The following is a 20,569-nucleotide window of genomic DNA, read 5'->3' as shown; positions in this document are numbered from 1 at the left end:
CAGAAATAGTTTTTACCCTTCCCTAGATCTGTATCCCGACCCAATTCTGTCTCAGAGCTCTACTGACAATTATTTCGACCTCATGGCTTGGTTTTTGCTCTGACATGCACTGTCAACTGTGGGACCTTAGAGAGACAGGTGTGTGCGTTTCCAAATCATGTGAAATTAATTGAATTGACCACAGGGGGACCCCAATCAAGTTGTAGAAACATACCAGGATGATCAATGGAAACAGGATGCACCTGAGCTCAATTTCAAGTCTAATAGCAAAGGGTCTGAATACTCATGTAAATAAGGCATCCGTTTAATAAAAAAATTATATACATTTGCAAACATTTCTAAAAACCTGTTTTCGACTTTTTCAATATGAGGTATTGTGCGTAGATTGATGAGGGGGAAAAAATGATTTAATACGTTTTAGAATAAGGCTGTAACGTAACAGAATGAGGAAGAAGTCAAAGGGTCTGAAAACTTTCTGAATGCACTGTGTGTGACAGAACAAAAGAGAGAGAGAGAGAGAGAGACTCACGGTTTTCAAAGTAGAACTTGTGGAAGTCCATGCCCTCAACCAGGTTCCCCAGAGCTTCAGGCTCAAAGGAGGTCAGACCTGGATCACAGATCCTCCTGATGGGGGAGGAGAAGAGCGAGCGAGAGAGAAAGAGACTAACGCTAGTAATTCAGTAGTCAGAAGTGTGAAACAACGTAGCTGTACTCACGTGTAGGCCTCAAAGTCTCCATTGTTCACAGCTTCAATCAGCTGTTCAGTTATCTTGATGATCTCCTGCTTACGAGCTAGAGGGAGAGAGAGGGAGAGAAGGGGGGGGAGACCAAAAATGGGAGAAGAGAGATGGAAGTTCAGCGATTTAGCTAAATAGGAGCAACTTCACTACTCATCCTCCACTATAGCTGTATGGTCTTCCCTCACTCTTTCTATGTTTTCCACACTCTCCCTTTTCTCTCTCTGACAGCAAACAATGGACAACTCCATACTAGTGGGTGCTCCAACTCTGTCATGGGTTTGTGTGTCTGTTCTATGTGGTGTGCATACAGTACCTTCCTTGTATGAGCGCATGTAACTGTGTCTCTCCCTTGGTGTGTATTCTTACTGTGCTGTGTGGTGGTATTGACTGTGACAGGGACAGTGTTGCTCCCTAGCAGAGCAGCAGGGGAAGCAGATTGAGCGTGCCCCGACTCGGGGTTGGAGCCTTGATCGGAGCTGTTCCACGCCATGCGCTTTACATCATGCAGAGGAACAGCTGGAACACACAACGCACGGTCAACACACACACATACGCAGTCAGACGCGTGCACATCACTTACACACACAACATGAACAGTAATGAATGATGTTAGTTCGCTAAGACATTGAAACAGACAGACTGTTAGGGGGAGGGCTCTGAGAAGCTCAGCTGATTAAGAAATTTACTGACTAGATCGTGATATTAAACTACATGTCCCTTCATTCTACTCAACTTCACTCTTATATTCTATCACAGTGCAGAAACACACTTCGCTCTATGAAAACTGACAATACACAAAGGACGAATGTCTAAGCAGCACTTTGAGAAGCAGAACCGATGCCTGCCATTGGTTCAGCACTTGCACGAGCCAATAGGAGAGCAGCGTTGTGAGGGGGGGAGAAAAGAGCAACACTGGGAGGAAGATGAAAAGAGAGAAGGATAACACTAGAACACCGGAGGATGACGAGAGAGGAGAAGATGAGAGAAATAAGAGTAGGAGACTCCTCTCCTTCACCATCCCCTGACAGAGACACACAAACAACTGTAGAAGGGGTGTGGGTGGGTGGGTGGGGGTCATCACGAGAGACTGAATACCAAACCAGTCCCTCGCCCCAACCAACTCGCTCAGAGGGCCCTAGGGCAGTCCGGGATTATTTTTGTTGAACGACAGAAGGTTACTTCAGCTGGAAAAAAATAATAATAATCTCCTCCAAAATGCATAAATGTAATTGTTATTTTCATTTGAAACTCATCTGAAAATCGAGTTGAATTTTTATCTGTTCATCTCAATGACATCAGCCAATTCCATCTTAACCCCAAACAGTTTTATGCTAACGTTACAGTTTCTTAGCTGACAACTAGGGCTGGGAATTGCCAGGGACCTCACGATACAATATTATCAAGTGACTTCGGTGCCAATATGATATGTATTACGATTCGATACTGCGATTTCATTTTAGCGATTTGACGTTCTCGATATAATGCTCACTATATGGCTGCTGCAGAGAGACAAGAGAGTCATGAGAAAAACAGTTATGATCAGTCAGAGAAATAAGTGCTGAAAACATGTTGGCCCACTATTAAAACAGATTTTTTAAAGAAAACAAGCTATAGGATGAAAAACACCGAAGTCAAACATCAATATATCATTCAAAAATAATATTGCGATATGTAACTGTACTGATCCTCCCCATCACTACTAACAATTATTATCATAGGGCTGGCTACACTTCCAGGATTACAAGCTAGCTAGGTAGTTACCAATAGAGTTCTTTCTGACAATCTGGTGAAAATCTACGGAAGATATGTCACTTGTTGTAACTTGGCACGCTTTTTAAGAGTGACTTGGCAGGTTTTTATTTGCTAAATGACTATAGTGGAAAAACTACTCAGCTTTGGAGCACTTGTGCATGTGGTGTAGGCAAGTGTGAATGTGCAAATGGAAGGCAGAGGGGTGAGAGGAAGGGGAAGGGAATGGTTTGGGATTCAGCAAAAAAAAAAAAAAAACACACAAAAAGGGGGTACAGGAGAAATTCCCAATGTTGAAGGATCAGAAAATAGAGGGACACACAGGTCAGAAGACGCACAGCGGAAAAGAGGCACAAAGGTCAGGAAGAGTGGGGTCTTTGCCAGGGACATCCCCGAACAGTTGTGGGGTTGCCGTGAAAAACACTTACTGGCAGGCGAGTTGTCAGACGAGGTCAGAAGGGAGGGCATCTCCTCTGTAGCACTGCCCTGACTCATCATCACAACGCTGTCCCCTAGATTAGAACCCACACACGCAAATAATGCACACACACACAAACACGTAGGCACACACATATACACGGGTGAGACACACACACTGCTAGCTATAGAGCACAGGAAGATCTATCAGAAACTATGGTTAGATCACAGAGAGAGAACAAAGCAAAAGGAGAGAGAGAAGAGCAAGCGGAGAAGATAGATAAGTGTAATTTCCCTACCTTTCATATCCTCATCTGTGTTGCAACTCTCTGTAGAACCCTAGAGAGAGAGGGGGGGGGGGTTAATAACACATAGTGAGCCTTATTCATATGTTGTTAACCCAACTCTGCACACAAACACCCTCACCTTGATCCCATCAGTAGCAACCACTGTATTTTGAGATTCCTGGTAGAAGAGGAGCATAGAGTTACAAATCTGGTTACACACAAGTGCCTGGGGGTTAGGGTTCGAGTTGATATTAAGATGTAGGCCGGTGTGGGAAGGGGTTAGAGGTTTGTGAAGGGTCAAACATGAAACAATCTTAGACTCCAGCCAACAGAGACAAAAGACCACTGGGAAGAGAATGGAGGTTAGGGGGCCAATTTAGGGGGCTAGGAAGGGAGTATGGACTTTAAGGTGCTAGGAGGTTAGGGTGCTAGGAAGAAATACAATGAGGGTAGTGGAGGGAGGAGAGCAGGCTAGGGGTGCTAGAAGGTTAGGGAACTAGGAGGAGGGGAACATGGGATGAGAGGTGGTTAAGGTTCTGTACCATCTGTGAGGCAGCCATGCTGTTGTCCTTCATGGCATTTATAGCGCTCACGATGCTGTTCTTACTGTTGTTGTTGGTCGTGGGCTGAGACACACAAAATTAACAAACTGAAGAGAGTAACATCTTTCTTCATTTCTCTTTCATTTCCCTCTATAAATACAACAGCCTTTAATTGTCCATTAAATCAAGAAATCAAACAATCTCTTCACTAGCCCTGTCAGCCAAAGGGAGAGAGAGAGGAAGAGGGAGTGTGTGTGACAGCTACATGACATCAGATTTCACCCATTACCTTAGCAGCGTCCGCCTTCTTGTTCAGTAAACTTTTGCATGCTGTAAAGAGGGGAATACAGCATAAGAGAGTTACACTGGACTTCAAACATCTCTCCTATTCCCATCCAACCTGGTCCAAGTCAAGCATCAACCACTCCTAGACCGCAGTCTGATTCTCTACGCCTTCTGCCGGCAGTGTGCACTTAACTACCCTTTCAGGGATTTAAAAGCATTGGATTGGTGTGAACATGGACTAAAGGGAGCATCCCCACCATATTCCAGACACCAGAGGCATTCTATTCCACGAAGGGGAGGGAACAAGCGCACACTTCAGGGAGAATGAGCGTGCTATAGAAGAGGCAGATGTTTAGTCACGTTACTGTAAACTATTGATTTCCTTTAGGAGGCTCCAGTCAGTCATCTCACTCTGGTCTCATCTAAAGCATTTAACTTTGCTGCTGTCCCAACTGCTTTTTAAGTATTACTGACACATACACACGCAATTCTGGGATGCATGCAATCTCTTGGGGTTCCTTACCTTCCGTTAACAAGTGGGAGAGAGGGCGAAGAAAAGAGATGGAAAGAGAAGTCTCAGTGGTGCATTATCAGAGTGAGAGAAACAAGGAGAGGGAGGGAGGGTGGGAGACATGTTTTAGGCAGCAGGCATCAGTTGTCGGTGGTGGTTCGTGCACTGCTGGTGTGTGTGTTCTTACTGTGTGGCAGTATCGACAGGGCCCTATCGGAGCGGCGGGCGGAGCAGACAGCTGCTCCGACTTGGGGTTGCAGCCTTGATCAGAGCTGTTCCTTGCCATGCACTTTATATCACACAGCGGAACGGCTGGAACACGCAGTGGACCAGCCATGCAGCATCCACATCAACAACAGTTCCAAAGGTGCATAGCTTCCATTCAGCAAACAGCAGATCAGAGCTGGGCCTTGATTGGTTAACCTTTGACACCTGCCACGTCTTCTACCCAGCTACCCACAGGGCGGGCAAGCATGGTCCCCGTTCCAACATCTTCGTCGGACATATCGGTCACGTCACAGGCCAACTACATTGCAATGGTGCATTGCATCAACCAATGGCTGCATGCCAAATCCTCACAGTCGGGCATCAGATCTGGCAGACAGCCATTTGCAATGCAATTAACTAGAATGTGGCCATTGTCTAACATCTTCCCTTTCCTCTGTCCAGTCACCTCAGATCAGTGGCTATTTCAAGGAAGACAGGAAGTAACTTGTAAGTGTCCAAGTGTGCACTCATACCAATCCTTTTACCTCTGGGAGGGAAAGTGAACGAGTGCACACTTCAGGGAGTAGAGAATGGAAGGGAAACGGATTGTATAGGGAATACAAGTCCACATGCAGCAAGGCAACAGTGTTCACACTGTAATTAATCTGGACTACAGTGTGACGATGTGACTGGGTAAGACGTAGGGTCATAAGCAGAGAGCAAAGTCTGCCTCAGCCATACACAGTGGAGGGGAAAACAGTGAATTCGCAGGGAGGCTAAGTTGCAGATGCCTTTCATAGGGTGATGATGTCATCTGTCTTCAGGACTTACTGGCAGGCGATTGGTCCACTCTCAGAGGAGAGGCCTGTGATTGGAGGGTTCTAGCGTATAGCTCTGTCAACCATCCTCATGCAGAACCAGAGCATCAATCGCACGCTCAGGGGAGACTAACTCCCCCACCCTTGTTATTGGGTCAATACTACTATTAGCCTACTTCCCAGAGACACTTGTGTAGATCTGAAAGGTGTAAATAATATGGTAGTAGCTCCAATTTGCCCTATGATCAGCTGGGTGGAATTTGCTATGTTGCTTGCACCTATCCAACCCTTCCAGAAACATTATACCGTTTCCTAGTCCGCATGGGATCGCTGACCTTAGTCCACCCACTCTCCCCCCTCTTTACCCAGGTCAGACGATGGCAGCATGCCTCCCCTGCTCCTGTCCATCCCCCAGTCAGTCAGTCGCCACAGATACACGCCCCCCCCCATCCCGCCTCCGTCAACCCCCTCATGGCCGTAACCAAAGGAGGAGGGTGGGGAGGGGGGTTGATATGGTAAGGCTAATGAATTTGATGATTTCTGATGTTGACATGAGGCTAAGTGGTATTGTTGACAGAATGTGTAGAGTTAGATGTGTTTAGCCTGTGTGTCCATGGTATTAGCGCCATCCTTAAAAACATCCATATGGTCTCACATGAGTGTGTATGTGTTTCAGGCTAACGTGAGCTGCATTCAGGAAAGAAAGGGGCCAGATAACCTGGTGCTCCTCTTTAGAAGTAAAAAATAAAAAGCACATGGTGCTCCCTTATAGAATGAAGTGGGAGGGACTTAGACAGGAAGCGTGTGTAGAGGAAGTAAGAGGGCGTGTCTCTGTGACGTACCTTCCTGGGCCAGCGAGGCGGTGGAGGACACAGCAGCAGGGTTGGCATGCTGCCGGCCCACTATTGGACAGAAATACTCAGGTTGGGAGGAGCTATTCAAATCTGGGCTGGCCTAACCCAATACAGTGACCAATCTCAAATGACACCCTATTGTCCATATAGTAGCCAAAAGTAGTGCACTATATGAGGAGTAGGATGCCATTTAGGACACAAAAATCCTATTCCCTTAAGGCCAGGTCTTCACCCTAGGGATGAGCATCTTTCCATTTCAAGACAAATCGATGCAGTAACATTTGTTGCATAAACACGGTCTTTTTCCATTCTAAATTCAAATCTGATGCGGATGGAGCTCCTCAGCTGGGCCTCTCTGACCTGGATCTGTCTGTATGCGTGTGTAGATTCTGTATGTCTCTGGTGTATGTATATGTAGGCGCCTGAGACCCCACTATCAGATTAAGGGGGGCAACATAGCCTACATTTTGTGCCCCCCCCCCCCCTCTTTGGTTCTGAAATAACCATCACCCTCTAATTAAACTTGTCATTTTTGCAGATTAAGTGTTTGAGCTAGTAATGCATCAATATTAGTTTATGAATGAGCTTTCACTATATAGTCATCTTTGGATTCCACCCTCATCTCAAAATCAAATGCTTTTGACCATTTGAAGTCTAGTGAGCTGCTTTTTAGTGAGCTGCTTTTCGCCTCCCGCTTTTGCCGTGCAGCGCCTCGAAGTGATTGCGGACTTCTTATCGAAATCATCACCTTCACCCTGTATATCTAAAAACGACCAGAAACACTGATTGTTTAAACCAAACTACCAAAACTATTGCTGATGATCAACCTGAACAATCAAAATAAAATCTATTGTAAGCCCTGTTCAGCAGGTAGCCTATAGCCAGATGAGTCTCCGGCAGCTTACTTTTAACAGCGCACAGATAAATTGCAAAAGGTTGTCACATAACTAATAAAGCCTAATATCAGGCAAGCCATTTCAGCATTTCAATGCTGAAGGTGCCGCGTAGATGTGCAAGATCAGGAACAGGCCTCCTACCGTGCCAAGCTGGGCACAGTTTGACTAGGTCACTGATATTGCCTGGGCTTGTTCGGCACCCAAAATGACTTGTAAAATCAATGACTGTCAATGCAGTTACATGCTTAGTTCCACAGAAGGAGAGGACACATCAGTTGTCATAAAATAGGAGGTATTTTCAGAAGGCAGAAAGAAACTAATATGAGAAAGAAATGCGTAACACTTAAATCGTTTGTTTTTTTCTGACCGATGCATGCTTCATTTGGATCGGTTTGGAGTCCGCGGAACGATGCAGTCTTATCTTAAACGTTTGAATCGGGAACCGATGGCCTATATTCCTAATAATCTTAAGTAGCAGAAGAGTGAAAGTAGAGCCTTTAAAATAGTGCCCTTTGTGACACCACACAGACATCCACCACTCCTGAGTAAACCGCACACGCACACACTCCAGAGCCGACAAGGGGAGAGAGGTGCGTTAGAGACAGATACAGAACACACAGAATCTAAAACTCAGTACTGCTGCAATTCTAGAATCAATGACCTCCTTCTAGCACCTCTGTGCACTGGCACCTTATGACATCCTGCTCAGAACTTACAGAGGAGCTCCTTTAATCTCCTCCTCTCCTTCAGAACATGTGTCCTGAACACACACTTCTTTGAGTACTCACTCACACACACACATACTCGGCCTAAAAACCTACATTAGGTGGACTCCACCGAGGAGGAGAGGGAAGGAGGGAGTAGAGCTCCATCTGTCCTCCCCACTCACTCTAACTGGAGCGAGGGAGGAGACACACCCACCTGAGAAGGTTCTGGACACCAGCATGGTGGTGAGGATCGCTCCCTAGGAGAGAAAGACCGAGAGAAAGGAGAGATGAGTATTAAAGACAGATGATATGTAAAGGGCAGTTAAAAAGAGGGGGTTAATGAGGAGAAGAGGAGAAAGGAGGATGTGGTCTAGGGGGGGTAATGAGGAGAAAAGGGATGTGGTCTAGGGGGTAATGAGGAGAAAAAGGATGTGGTCTAGGGGGTAGTGAGGAGAAAAAGGATGTGGTCTAGGGGGTAGTGAGGAGAAAAAGGATGTGGTCTAGAGGGGGTAATGAGGAGAAAGGGGATGTGGTCTAGAGGGGGTAATGAGGAGAAAGGGGATGTGGTCTAGAGGGGGTAATGAGGAGAAAATGATGTGGTCTAGAGGGGGTAATAATAAGGAGAAAATGATGTGGTCTAGAGGGGGTAATAAGGAGAAAATGATGTGGCCTAGGGGGGTAATAAGGAGAAAATGATGTGGCCTAGAGGGGGTAATAAGGAGAAAATGATGTGGCCTAGAGGGGGTAATAAGGAGAAAATGATGTGGCCTAGAGGGGGTAATAAGAAAATGATGTGGCCTAGAGGGGGTAATAAGGAGAAAATGATGTGGCCAGAGGGGGTAATAAGGAGAAAATGATGTGGCCAGAGGGGGTAATAAGGAGAAAATGATGTGGCCAGAGGGGGTAATAAGGAGAAAATGATGTGGCCAGAGGGGGTAATAAGGAGAAAATGATGTGGCCTAGAGGGGGTAATAAGGAGAAAATGATGTGGTCTAGAGGGGGTAATAAGGAGAAAATGATGTGGTCTAGAGGGGGTAATAAGGAGAAAATGATGTGGTCGAGGGGGTAATAAGGAGAAAATGATGTGGTCTAGGGGGTAATAAGGAGAAAATGTGGCCAGAGGGGGTAATAAGGAGAAAATGATGTGGTCTAGAGGGGGTAATAAGGAGAAAATGATGTGGCCAGAGGGGGTAATAAGGAGAAAATGATGTGGCCAGAGGGGGTAATAAGGAGAAAATGATGTGGCCAGAGGGGGTAATAAGGAGAAAATGATGTGGCCTAGAGGGGGTAATAAGGAGAAAATGATGTGGTCTAGAGGGGGTAATAAGGAGAAAATGATGTGGTCTAGAGGGGGTAATAAGGAGAAAATGATGTGGTCGAGGGGGTAATAAGGAGAAAATGATGTGGTCTAGGGGGTAATAAGGAGAAAATGATGTGGCCAGAGGGGGTAATAAGGAGAAAATGATGTGGTCTAGAGGGGGTAATAAGGAGAAAATGATGTGGTCTAGAGGGGGTAATAAGGAGAAAATGATGTGGTCTAGAGGGGGTAATAAGGAGAAAATGATGTGGTCTAGGGGGTAATAAGGAGAATAAAGGAGTGTGAATAAAGAAGGAATAGAGATGAGAAAAGGAGGTGGAGAGGTATAGTGAGCCAGAGAAGGAGAGGTGTAGGGAAGAAGAGGAGGAACAGTATAAGGGGTGAAGGTAGCGAAGGAAAGCAGGAAGAAGAGACGTGTAGGGGTCAGTAGCAGTAGTGTACCTTGAGCTTCCTCCGAGCGTTGAACTTGCGCAGACATTCCACTGTCTCCTGTCTGTGGATCATAGACGCCACGGTGGAACGTTGCTATAGGAGGTGAGAGAGAAGTATTACACAATTAGGGTTGCAAAACTACCGGTAATTTACCAAAGTTAGCGGAATTTATAATAGTCTATGACAATTTTAGAACTGTATAGCTGAATATTTATGAAAAATGTATTAACATATAATATTAGGTTTTTATATCTGTGCCCATATTTTCCATGGTTTTCTAATAGGCCAAATGGTTCAAGAGAAAATAACCAAATTAATTACTGAAGAAAAAAAAGCATCTAATCAACAATGACATTATTTTCAATTAACTCTGCAGCTACTGACTTTGACAACTGCCACCAGTTTGAAGCCAAATAATTTACAAAAGACAGACATGGTACAATAAAGGACATTTCATGCCGACACATTTACATCTTCACCATTCCGTTTAATTTCTAAAAGCATCTTATTTGATTTTTTTGAAATGTGATGAGGCCACAGAGTGCCAGACATAATTACAGACACCTGTGATAATCTGAAGTACCCAAAAAAGGGCACTAGACATCATGTGATAAAACTCGATAAAGGCTTAAACAATATTGGTAGTACAGGTTAACTTTCAAAGTTCACCACAATAAAACCGTCCCATTGCAACCCTATACACAATACACAAAGCAGTATGTGAGGCGAATGTGACGTTGTGTTGCCATATACAGGTTTGTGTGTGTACTTACGCAGATCCATGGGTGTTTGAGAGCCTGATCAGCAGTGATTCTCTTGGAAGGGTTAATAGTTAGCATCTGGTTAATCAGGTTCTTAGCCTCTGGCGTAACAGTGTCCCATTCGGGAGAGGGAAACTAGAGATGAGGCAGGAAAATGAACAGAAATAGAGACCAGCATTTGCATTATGTACGCAACACAAATGTACTTCGTGTTTCATATCATGTAAACAATGTCTTCCTATAATCCAGAATGCTAAGATGCATGAAATGTGTGTGTATATGAATATCTGCCATGTTAAATCTCAGTACCAGTCTTCATTAACTGTGTAACCGGAATACTAGAGACAAGGAGAGGATAGCCCCTTGCGCGCACACACACACACACACACACACACACACACACACACACACACACACACACACACACACACACACACACACACACACACACACACACACACACACACACACACACCCCTCTGCAATGCGTCAGGAGGCTGACGGGATCAATAGCTGAGGTGCAGCTCTCAATCGGACACTATTAAAAATTCACCAGCTGTGCAGCCAACCTCCACACTGTACCCTACACAAACCGACTCACATCATAGGCCCCAGCCTTGATCTGCTGGTAGAGTTTGTGTTGGTCTTCATCCCAGAATGGAGGATAGCCAACCAACAAGATATACAGAATAACACCTGGAGAGGTTGAGAGAGACCGAGAGAAAGAGAGCGGTTAGATTGTCTGTAAAAACTGGTGTAAGATGTATGATCTCTGCACCATAGCCCAGCTTTAGATGCGTGCGTAACTATGGGTCAAAACAGACAGGAATGGCTTAGACTGTTAACATGCAACTTCTATTTTGTCTCCAAATGTTTACTGAAAACATAGTTGCACAACGAGCACTTGTCGCAAATACACCATTAGTTGTTGGATAGCTAGAGATTTTTTTGTTGCCACATTAGTATTGACATGAAAATCAGTCAAAAACACCTAAACACAAGACATTGTATCAATAACATGATGAAGCTAGCTTAAACGAGCCAACTACGATTCCCCCCGTGGCAGATTGTCATTGTTGCTAGCTAAAGTATCTGACTGTTCAGAATCAAAAAGCAGGCTTCAGGCCCCATCGATGTGCGCGCATCATTTTCGTGACGTTGTCAGCCAACACGTCTATTTGTTCTTCACCTACAGTTAGAGGTTAAAGGCTCACCACAGGCCCATATGTCCACAGGCTTGCCATAGGGGTCCTTCCTCAGGACCTCAGGGGACAGGTAGCCAGGGGTACCCGCAAAACCTGCCAGGCAGAAGAAAAAATAAGATTTAGGTCTGATGAAGGTTACTCAAAATGTACCCACCCCTTCCTTTGCCTTCTGAACAGCCTCAATTCGTCAGGGCATGGACTCTATAAGGTGTTGAAAGTGTTCCACAGGGATGCTTGCACACATTGACTCCAAAGCTTCCCACAGTTGTGTCAAGTTGGCTGGATGTCCTTTGGGTGGTGGACCATTCTTGATGCACACGGGGAAACTGTTGAGCATGAAGAAGAAAAAAAACACAGCAGCAGTTCTTGACACAAACCGGTGGGCCTGGCACCTACTACCATACCCCGTTCAAAGGCACTTCAATCTTTTGTCTTGCCCATTCACCCTCTGAATGGCACACATACACAATCCAGGTCTCAATCGTCTCAAGGCTTAAAAATCCTTCTTTAACCCGTCTCCTCCCCTACATTTATTGAAGTAGATTTTAAAAAGTGAAATCAATAAGGGATCATAGCTTTCACCTGGTCAGTCTGTCGTGGAGAGAGTTCATAATGTTTGGTACACTCAGTGTGTGTTTATGACAAAACACTGTCCATAAAGAGTGTGTGTGCGCGGTCTTACCGAACCATGCCTGTTGGTCTCCCTGCACCTCGATGGCCAGGCCAAAGTCTGCCAACTTCACCGCTGCGCCCTTCATCTTACTGGCCAGGAGCAGGTTCTCAGGCTGAAGGGGTGGAGAGAACGTGTGTTTGTTTGTGTGTAAAGGGGGGGGGGGTATGGAGCGGGACAGAGATGCATTGGTCTATACGCAAACCCTAAAATGTGCTTCGAACTCTTTGGCTTTGCCAACATTTATACATCATATCCTGTCAATAAAATATTATTATTCAATTCAGTTGGGAGAGAAGAAAAAAAAGGAGAGTAAAGAGAAATGAAGGAGGGAGAGGAGTATTAAGTTTTTGATTCTCTTATGTAGCTACCTAAACAATGCCTTACATTGTACTAGGTCAGGGGTCAAACTTTAATGACTGGAAGCGACAAGTGTTGAGGTTGCCGCACAATACATTTTTGTCCTTTGCACGTGCAATAGTGGCAATATATGATATTCAGCACCACGGATATCAGTCGGATCACATTACCACGAAATCTGTCATTCAGGGTCACAGAGCAGTTGTAGCATCTGACTGGTGAAGTTGCAGGGAGAATTGAATCTTGTGAACATACATTGATTTTAAAAAATAAAAATAAATGAACCTACCAAAGGAAATATTGTTCTGCAGTGATTAATTGAAATATTCACATAACGCCCTGCAAGAAATTTAATAACGACACACATACACAAGTATTATAATGGAAACAGAAGGTTTGATTGTCCTCAATATTTATTATACTGCTTTAACTACACTGAACAAAAATAAAATGCAACTTGTCCCATGTTTCACATGCTGAAATAAAAGATACCAAAAACATTCCATATGAACTAAGCGCTTCACAAATTTTGTGCACAAATTTGTTTACATCTTCTTTAGTGAGCATTTATCCTTTGCCAAGAATCTGGCTGTCTTTGGCTGGCATGGTTACGTGTGGTCTGCGGTTGTGAGGCCGGTAGAGCGTACTGCCAAATTCTCTATGGTAGAGCTTATGGTAGAGAAATGAACATTCAATTCCCTGGCAACAGCACACTCCCCAAAAACTTGAGGCATCTGTGGCATTGTGTTGTGTGACAAAACTGCTCATTTCACAGTGGCCTTTTATTGTCCTCAGCACAAGGTGCATCTGTATAATGATCATGCTGTTTAATCAAATTATTGATGTGCCACACCTGTCAAGTGGATAGATCATCTTGGCAAATGAGAAAAGTTCACTAACAGGGCTGTAAACAAATTTGCGTACAAACTTGAGAGAAATTACGCTTGTGTTCGTATGGTACCTTTTGGGGATATTGGGACCAACACTACACTACAACACTAACGCAATGGTACTTCAGCACAGTCGGTAGCACTGTAGGTTCAGGGGTGTGTAAGAAATGTGCCATTCACTACCACAATTAAAATCGGCACACTTGCCAGTGGTGTAAAGTACTTAAGTAGTACTTTAGGGTATTTTTACTGAAGATGGGTTTTTGACAAATTTTACTCCACTACATTCCTAAAGAAAATAAAGTACTTTTTACTCTATACATTTTCCTTGACACCCAAAAGTACTTGTTACATTTTGAATGCATAGCAGGACAGAAAAATGGTCCAATTCACACAGTTACCAAGAGAACATCCCCTTTCATCACTACTGCATCTGATCTGGCAGACTCAATAAACACAAATGCATTTGTAAATGATGTCAGTGTTGGAGTGCCCCTGCCTATCCGGAAATGTTTTAAACAATAACACGGTGCGGTCTGCTTTGCTTGATAAAAGGAATTTGAAGTGATTTATACTTTTGAGATATATATGAGAGATCTTTTTTTTTTAAATGTGTTAAATTTATTTCACCTTTATTTAACCAGGTAGGCTAGTTGAGAACCATCATTTACAACTGCGACCTGGCCAAGATAAAGCAAAGCAGTGCGACACAAACAACAGAGTTACATGGAACAAAACAAGCGTAGTCAATTACACAATAGAGCAAAAAGTCTATATACAGTGGCATGAGATTCTCTACTCCCTCCAAATACTTTTACTCAAGTGGTATTTTACTGGGTGACTTTCTATTATGGGATCTATACTTTTACTCAAGTATCACAATTGGGTACTTTTTCCACCACTGGCACTTGCTAGTATTAGCGTGAAAGGGCTGGGTTTTCATGAACAAACAAGTCGAGGCTTAGCCCTCACTTGCCAATCAGAGCGTGCTTCACGGCGAAATATGTTTGCTTCAAATTGTATATTTACGGTATTTTATGCATTGCCTTAGAATCAACTCCAATGTTAGTCTAAGTTTGTGAAATGGCTTACAGAAGAAAAAAAAATGTAGACCAATCCTTGCTAAATACGTTAACTTGAACGTTTGTAGTCCACATAACCACATCTGCCGCCCCAGGTTTCAAATGATTTGTTCAGCCATGATGCAATTTACAGTAGGCCCGTATATCAGTGTGAATGCAATTGAAGCCATGCAATTACTTAGAACCTTGGGCCAGTAACTGAAATGTTGCTGGATCAAATCCCTGAGATAACAGGGTAAAAATCTGTCATTCTGCCCCTGACGTCACGAATATTACCGAAGGTGACTCCCCTTCTTGTTCGGGTGGCGCTCGGCGGTCGTCGTCGCCGGTCTACTAGCCATCACCGATCCGGTGTTCTGTGTTCCTTTGGTTTTGTCTGATTGGTATCACCTGTTTCTTGTTTGGTTGTTAGGGTGGGGTTATATAAGTTTGTTCAGCCCGCTTCTGTTTCATGCGGGCTTGTTCGTCTGTTCAGTGTTTGAGTGTATTTTGTTTGCCTTTGTGTTTCGCGCTGTCCGTTTATATTTCTGTTCACTTGTTTTCCTGCTTTTGTTCATGTTATATTTCCTGGACATTAAAGCGTGTTTTTCCCACATCTTTTGCTCTCTGCGCCTGACTCCACACCTCTTCACTCATTTAGCGTAACACCTGAACAAGGCAGTAAACCATCTGTTGCCCTGTAGTCCATCATTGTAAATAAGAATTTGTTCTTAACTGACTTGCCTAGTTAAATAAAAGGTTCAATGTAAAAACAACAACTTGTTTAAAAAAAAAAAAGCCTGTGTCACACTTACAGGCACCATCATTTCTCCCCGTGGTCATATAATATTAAAACAGACTATGAAGGGTTTTACGCACATCCACACTTTTCACAGGAGCTGGACAAAGATCCAATATGAAGAGAAGGGGAGAATGTCCACTCACCTTTACATTTCCCAAATAGGCCTATGTTTTATGAACATAAATCAGAACCATTTCACAGATCAGATCACATTCACACAATCTCCAGCAGTGGCATTGCAAGCGTGCCACGGACATTGTCGCCATGAAGGTGAATCATTGGATTTGAATAAAAATGTAATGAAAAACAAGCAATACATTTTTTTTTAAACAAACAATGTTAGAAAGACACATTGCTGTTGAACCAGCCTTTGCCATAGCAGGCCTAGGGCAGGTCTTGGGTGTTTAACATATGAAAACAAGCCATTTTCTTTTCTTTTTAAAATTTATTATTATTATTTTTTACAGGTAACTTCTAAAATACGAGGTTCATCGGTATTCAGGTTCTCATCTCTCGTTTCACAGTGCATGGACACGTAGTCTACATCATGGTGAGGTTGTAATGCACGTCAACATTTTTAACCTGGATGCCTAAAATAAATGTGGGCCTGCCTACAATACATTGATTTAAAAAAAAGGAATGTCAGCTCACCGTAGTACTCTTCTCAAACTTGATATTTTAATAAAGCTTTGGTGATGATCTATTTCCAAGCGGTCTCAGGAGTCAAACTGTTTATGGACAGTCTTGACTACTTGGCATTTGGCAGACAAATAAAGAAGCCTTCATTGAGGAGGCCATGCTTTGTTTTAGAATTAAATAAAAAGTGGGAAAACATTTGTTTTTATGTTTCTAAATACGAAGTATACATGCACCAAAAGCACTTTAGGCTACTCGTTTCATGCACATATGGGCAGTGTGTGTCACGGCTGGATAGGCTGCTTTTTCGTTGTCAAAATCCATGCCATAACCAGCTGAGTTATCACAAAAAGATATTCTTAAATATTGCTATCAGTGCTGCCTGAAATTATCACTTGAGATCATGTTTTTCCAGCTGAGCTGAAGCGGGCGGATGTAAAATTGCCAAACCTGGCATTAGGGCTGGAAAATTTTACATGATTAAATTGTAAACTGAACAAAAATAAATTGTAAACTAACGTGCGTTTTGACACCAGCGCCCCTTTAACGCCAACCAAATATAGAGCCCTTTGAGTGGATTTTTCCTATAAGCCGTTTTGAAATTGTCCACATTTGACAGTGTGTGGGTCTCCATCTCTCCTACAATTATCTCTGCAGCCATATATTGACATATGGTGGTAGCCATGGAAACCACGAGAGTCATTTCGACAGCACTGCAGACTGCATGCGCATGCGTGTGTGTGTGTGTGTGTGGTGTGTGTAAAGGACTGCAGTAAAAGCCCACTCAGGAAAAAAAGGCCAACGAAGCAGACAGCACACAATAGGTAATACAGCTAACCTCAGTAGAGTGATACAAGCGATGTCATATATATATACACACACAAATACACACTGAACAAAAATATAAAGGCAACAATTTAATTGATTTTACTGAGTTAAAATTCAGATGAGGAAATCAATCAAGTGAAATTAATGAATTAGGCTCATATCTTTGGATTTCACAACTGGGAATACAGATACCTGTGCTTCACAATATGCCTCAGAATCTCATGGTATTTCTGTGCATTGTGTTGGTTACCCATAGCTTATGCCTGCCCATACCATACCCCCACCATGGGGCACTCTAATCACAACTCTGACATTAGCAAACTGCTCGCCTACATATGGTCTGCGGTTGTGAGGCCAGTTGTTTACATCTTTGTTAGTGAGCATTTATCCTTTCGCCAAGAAGCTGATTAACCAGATGTGGAAGTCTTGGGCTGGCGTGGTTACGTGTGGTCTGCAGTTGAACGTACTGCCAAATGGCAGAAAGGGGGAAGGGGGAGGATTTTAAAATAAATTAAAAAACTCAAAATTGGAGAGAGTACACCACAAGGTTGCACTCACTCTCCCAGCACAGTGAATTCACAATGCAGATGGTTTCTATCACCCTTCACGCAGAGAGAGAACATTATAATTTATGCTGCTGCGCTTGCTTTTCACAAGTGTCGCTTTCTATCATCCAATCACAAGTCATTAACCCAGCACTAGGCTACAGTCAGAGCTAGTGCCTCGGTGTGGCAAGTTATTAGGCGATATCTAGGCTAATAAATGGAAGATGGAATTGTAATGACAGAACTAAAAAAGTTAACTAAAAGAGAAGGACAAGCTACAACACCAAGAGCCAACAGGTAGGCTGCTACTTAATAATCTGAATGGAGTGATTGATATTAACAGTAGGTCGGAAGCTAACGTTAGCTAGCTTCTCTCAGTTTAATGTAGTCAAGACGGGCACTATGTAACAAGATGAGATAAATAACTAGCAATAAGTAAGTCTACCGGTGCGAGTGGACTTGGTTGCCATCTCTCTGCTCCCCTTGTCCTTCAGATACACACTGCCCCCTACCCCGCTCCCTGCATGAGTTGCTTCTCTCCCTGCAGTAGAGCTCCAGTTAATAAAGTAGCAAAGAAATACAAACAACATCACAGCATTGTTGCATTACGTATTTGTTACCTTCTTATTTCCCTTTATGATGATGATGGGGACCTGTTAGTGAGAGTTGTGATAACTGCACTGTGAATGTCATTTTGTTAAGGATTCTTTCCTAATGTTAACCAAATCTCATTTTAAACGTTCATACCCCTAGTGCAGAAGAGTGGGAAAAAAAGAGGCAGTGAGAAAAGACGAGGGCTAAAGAGGTCAACAGAGAGAGAGAGCGGGCCTTTGTGAAAGGGAAGGGAGCGAGTGGAGAGAGAGGGAGAGAGGGGGATAAAGAGGTCAACAGAGAGAGAGAGCGGGCCTTTGTGAAAGGGAAGGGAGCGAGTGGAGAGAGAGGGAGAGAGGGGGATAAAGAGGTCAACAGAGAGAGAGAGCGGGCCTTTGTGAAAGGGAAGGGAGCGAGTGGAGAGAGAGGGGGATAAAGAGGTCAACAGAGAGAGATAGCGGGCCTTTGTGAAAGGGAAGGGAGCGAGTGGAGAGAGAGGGAGAGGGGGATAAAGAGGTCAACAGAGAGAGAGAGCGGGCCTTTGTGAAAGGGAAGGGAGCGAGTGGAGAGAGAGGGAGAGAGGGGGATAAAGAGGTCAACAGAGAGAGATAGCGGGCCTTTGTGAAAGGGAAGGGAGCGAGTGGAGAGAGAGGGAGAGGGGGATAAAGAGGTCAACAGAGAGAGAGAGCGGGCCTTTGTGAAAGGGAAGGGAGCGAGTGGAGAGAGAGGGAGAGAGGGGGATAAAGAGGTCAACAGAGAGAGATAGCGGGCCTTTGTGAAAGGGAAGGGAGCGAGTGGAGAGAGAGGGAGAGAGGGGGATAAAGAGGTCAACAGAGAGAGAGAGCGGGCCTTTGTGAAAGGGAAGGGAGCGAGTGGAGAGAGAGGGAGAGAGGGGGATAAAGAGGGAGATGAGAGCAGTGCGTTGCCATGGCCACAAACAGAGGTGTGTGTGTGTGTGGTAGTTAAAGCAACACACACGCACACCACAGAAACACACACACACACCTTGAGGTCCCTGTGGACGATGTCATGCTGGTGGATATGTTGGACACTCTCCAAGATCTGGTTGATACACTGACTGGAGAGGAAAGGGAGAGAAGGGGGTTGAGCGTGAGAAAAGGAGAAAACAATCAGTCATCTTTTCATCACTAAACACATGCCTGGTTTGTACAGAAAGCTCAACAGGTCTGACAAAGAAAGAGACAAAGTAGTAAGACAGATTTTTTACAAGAGTTGCTTTAAACTTTTCATTACTGTACCCATATCACATTTTGCTATGCCTGGAGTACCCCCTCATAAGCATTTGACCAACTTGGCCTATGTTCTTTTGAGACTTCCCAAGTACCCCAAATGGATAAGCCAGCTAGCAAAAATACTGTTAAGACGGTCTGCTGGTTGTGAGGCTCAGAGGTGAAAGGTCAAATCAGTCTTGGGAAGGGCGTGTTGCTGACCCCATGTGGCTTGTAGAGTGTGTGTGTGTGTGTCTAAAGCCCTAGTCAGCACTAATCAAATTATTTCATGGACACTTCCCTTAATGCAACAAAGAGCATCACCTAACAGCAAGACTGAGGAGAAGAGAGTGAGAGGGAGGGAGGGAAGAGAGAGGGAATAGATAGGAAGGAAACAAAAAGGGAAAGAGGGAGAGATGAGGGGAAGAAGAGAATGGGTTATAGGATATATAGGAAGAGGGAGGAGAGAGGGATAACAAGACATGACAATGCAGCAGACATGAATACAAGGAAACCCAGTCAGCCTGTGTGTGTGCGCACGCCACGTGAAATCACGCCACTCTCCCACGGTTTTGACCCGCGCTGTGCGGCACAGTAACCATGGTAACAGTAAATAGGGATTGCCCACCTGGCATCAGCCTCGCTGTAGTACTCCCTAGCAACGATGTCCTCAAACAACTCTCCTCCCGTCACCCTAAAGGAGAGAGCGAGAACATAACTGTTATCATACATAATAAAGCTCATTCACAAGCTTGAAATGTGCACGTGTGTTATACTTACAGATCAAAGACAAGGTAGTGAAAGCCTTCCTCTGAGATACTGTCATGTAGCCTCACTAGAGAAAGGAAAGGGAGAGAGGGTGGAGAAGAGGGAGAGAAGGAGAATTGAGATGTTTTAAAAAGTGGAATATTACAGGCTAGTGGCTAGGGCTCAGTTTTGTGATTCTAAATCTGACCTACTGTATGGTTTGTTTAAGGGTTCTGGTTTCAAGGTTAAAGGTGATGTAAAAAGGTACATTTTGCTGTGCAATCAGCAGCAGGTCGGCCCTGCAGCAAGTACAGTACATGTGCTCATATCACTATCCCCTCAGTCTCTCCCCTCTATCTGTCCCACTCTCTTTATCCAAAGTTTATAGGCCAAATGAGAGAAGGGGGTGAGAGAGGGAGAAGTACAAAAAAAGAAAAAGAGAACGAAAAGGGAGTGTTTGAGAAAAGGAAGGAGACCATGC

The 20,569-nt window shown here is 44.1% G+C and overlaps 1 protein-coding gene across 7 annotated transcripts in view; it reads right to left on the bottom strand.

Annotated features, from left to right (window-relative positions):
• Positions 1 to 20,569, bottom strand: part of LOC124040066 (calcium/calmodulin-dependent protein kinase type II subunit gamma-like) — a 40,021-nt gene that overhangs the window by 3,649 nt on the left and 15,803 nt on the right. The window contains exons 4-21 of one of the 7 annotated variants that reach the window (XM_046356844.1): positions 20,122 to 20,176; positions 19,970 to 20,035; positions 19,118 to 19,190; positions 12,412 to 12,514; positions 11,739 to 11,822; positions 11,126 to 11,220; positions 10,537 to 10,659; positions 9,773 to 9,856; positions 8,228 to 8,270; positions 6,399 to 6,458; positions 4,025 to 4,065; positions 3,736 to 3,819; positions 3,333 to 3,371; positions 3,206 to 3,245; positions 2,918 to 3,001; positions 1,107 to 1,256; positions 717 to 792; positions 530 to 624 (exon numbers count right to left, since the gene is read on the bottom strand). In XM_046356844.1, the coding sequence (XP_046212800.1) occupies positions 530 to 624; positions 717 to 792; positions 1,107 to 1,256; positions 2,918 to 3,001; positions 3,206 to 3,245; positions 3,333 to 3,371; positions 3,736 to 3,819; positions 4,025 to 4,065; positions 6,399 to 6,458; positions 8,228 to 8,270; positions 9,773 to 9,856; positions 10,537 to 10,659; positions 11,126 to 11,220; positions 11,739 to 11,822; positions 12,412 to 12,514; positions 19,118 to 19,190; positions 19,970 to 20,035; positions 20,122 to 20,176 (1,395 nt within the window). Of the gene's footprint in view, positions 1 to 529; positions 625 to 716; positions 829 to 1,106; positions 1,257 to 2,917; positions 3,002 to 3,205; positions 3,246 to 3,332; positions 3,372 to 3,735; positions 3,820 to 4,024; positions 4,066 to 6,398; positions 6,459 to 8,227; positions 8,271 to 9,772; positions 9,857 to 10,536; positions 10,660 to 11,125; positions 11,221 to 11,738; positions 11,823 to 12,411; positions 12,515 to 19,117; positions 19,191 to 19,969; positions 20,036 to 20,121; positions 20,177 to 20,569 lie in introns of all 7 variants that reach the window. The other 6 variants (XM_046356847.1, XM_046356846.1, XM_046356845.1 and 3 more) reach the window with 6 other exon arrangements.

This window comes from Oncorhynchus gorbuscha, linkage group LG07 (assembly GCF_021184085.1).
Source record: "Oncorhynchus gorbuscha isolate QuinsamMale2020 ecotype Even-year linkage group LG07, OgorEven_v1.0, whole genome shotgun sequence".
NCBI lineage: Eukaryota > Metazoa > Chordata > Actinopteri > Salmoniformes > Salmonidae > Oncorhynchus > Oncorhynchus gorbuscha.
This window is presented reverse-complemented; position numbering and strand designations above follow the sequence as displayed.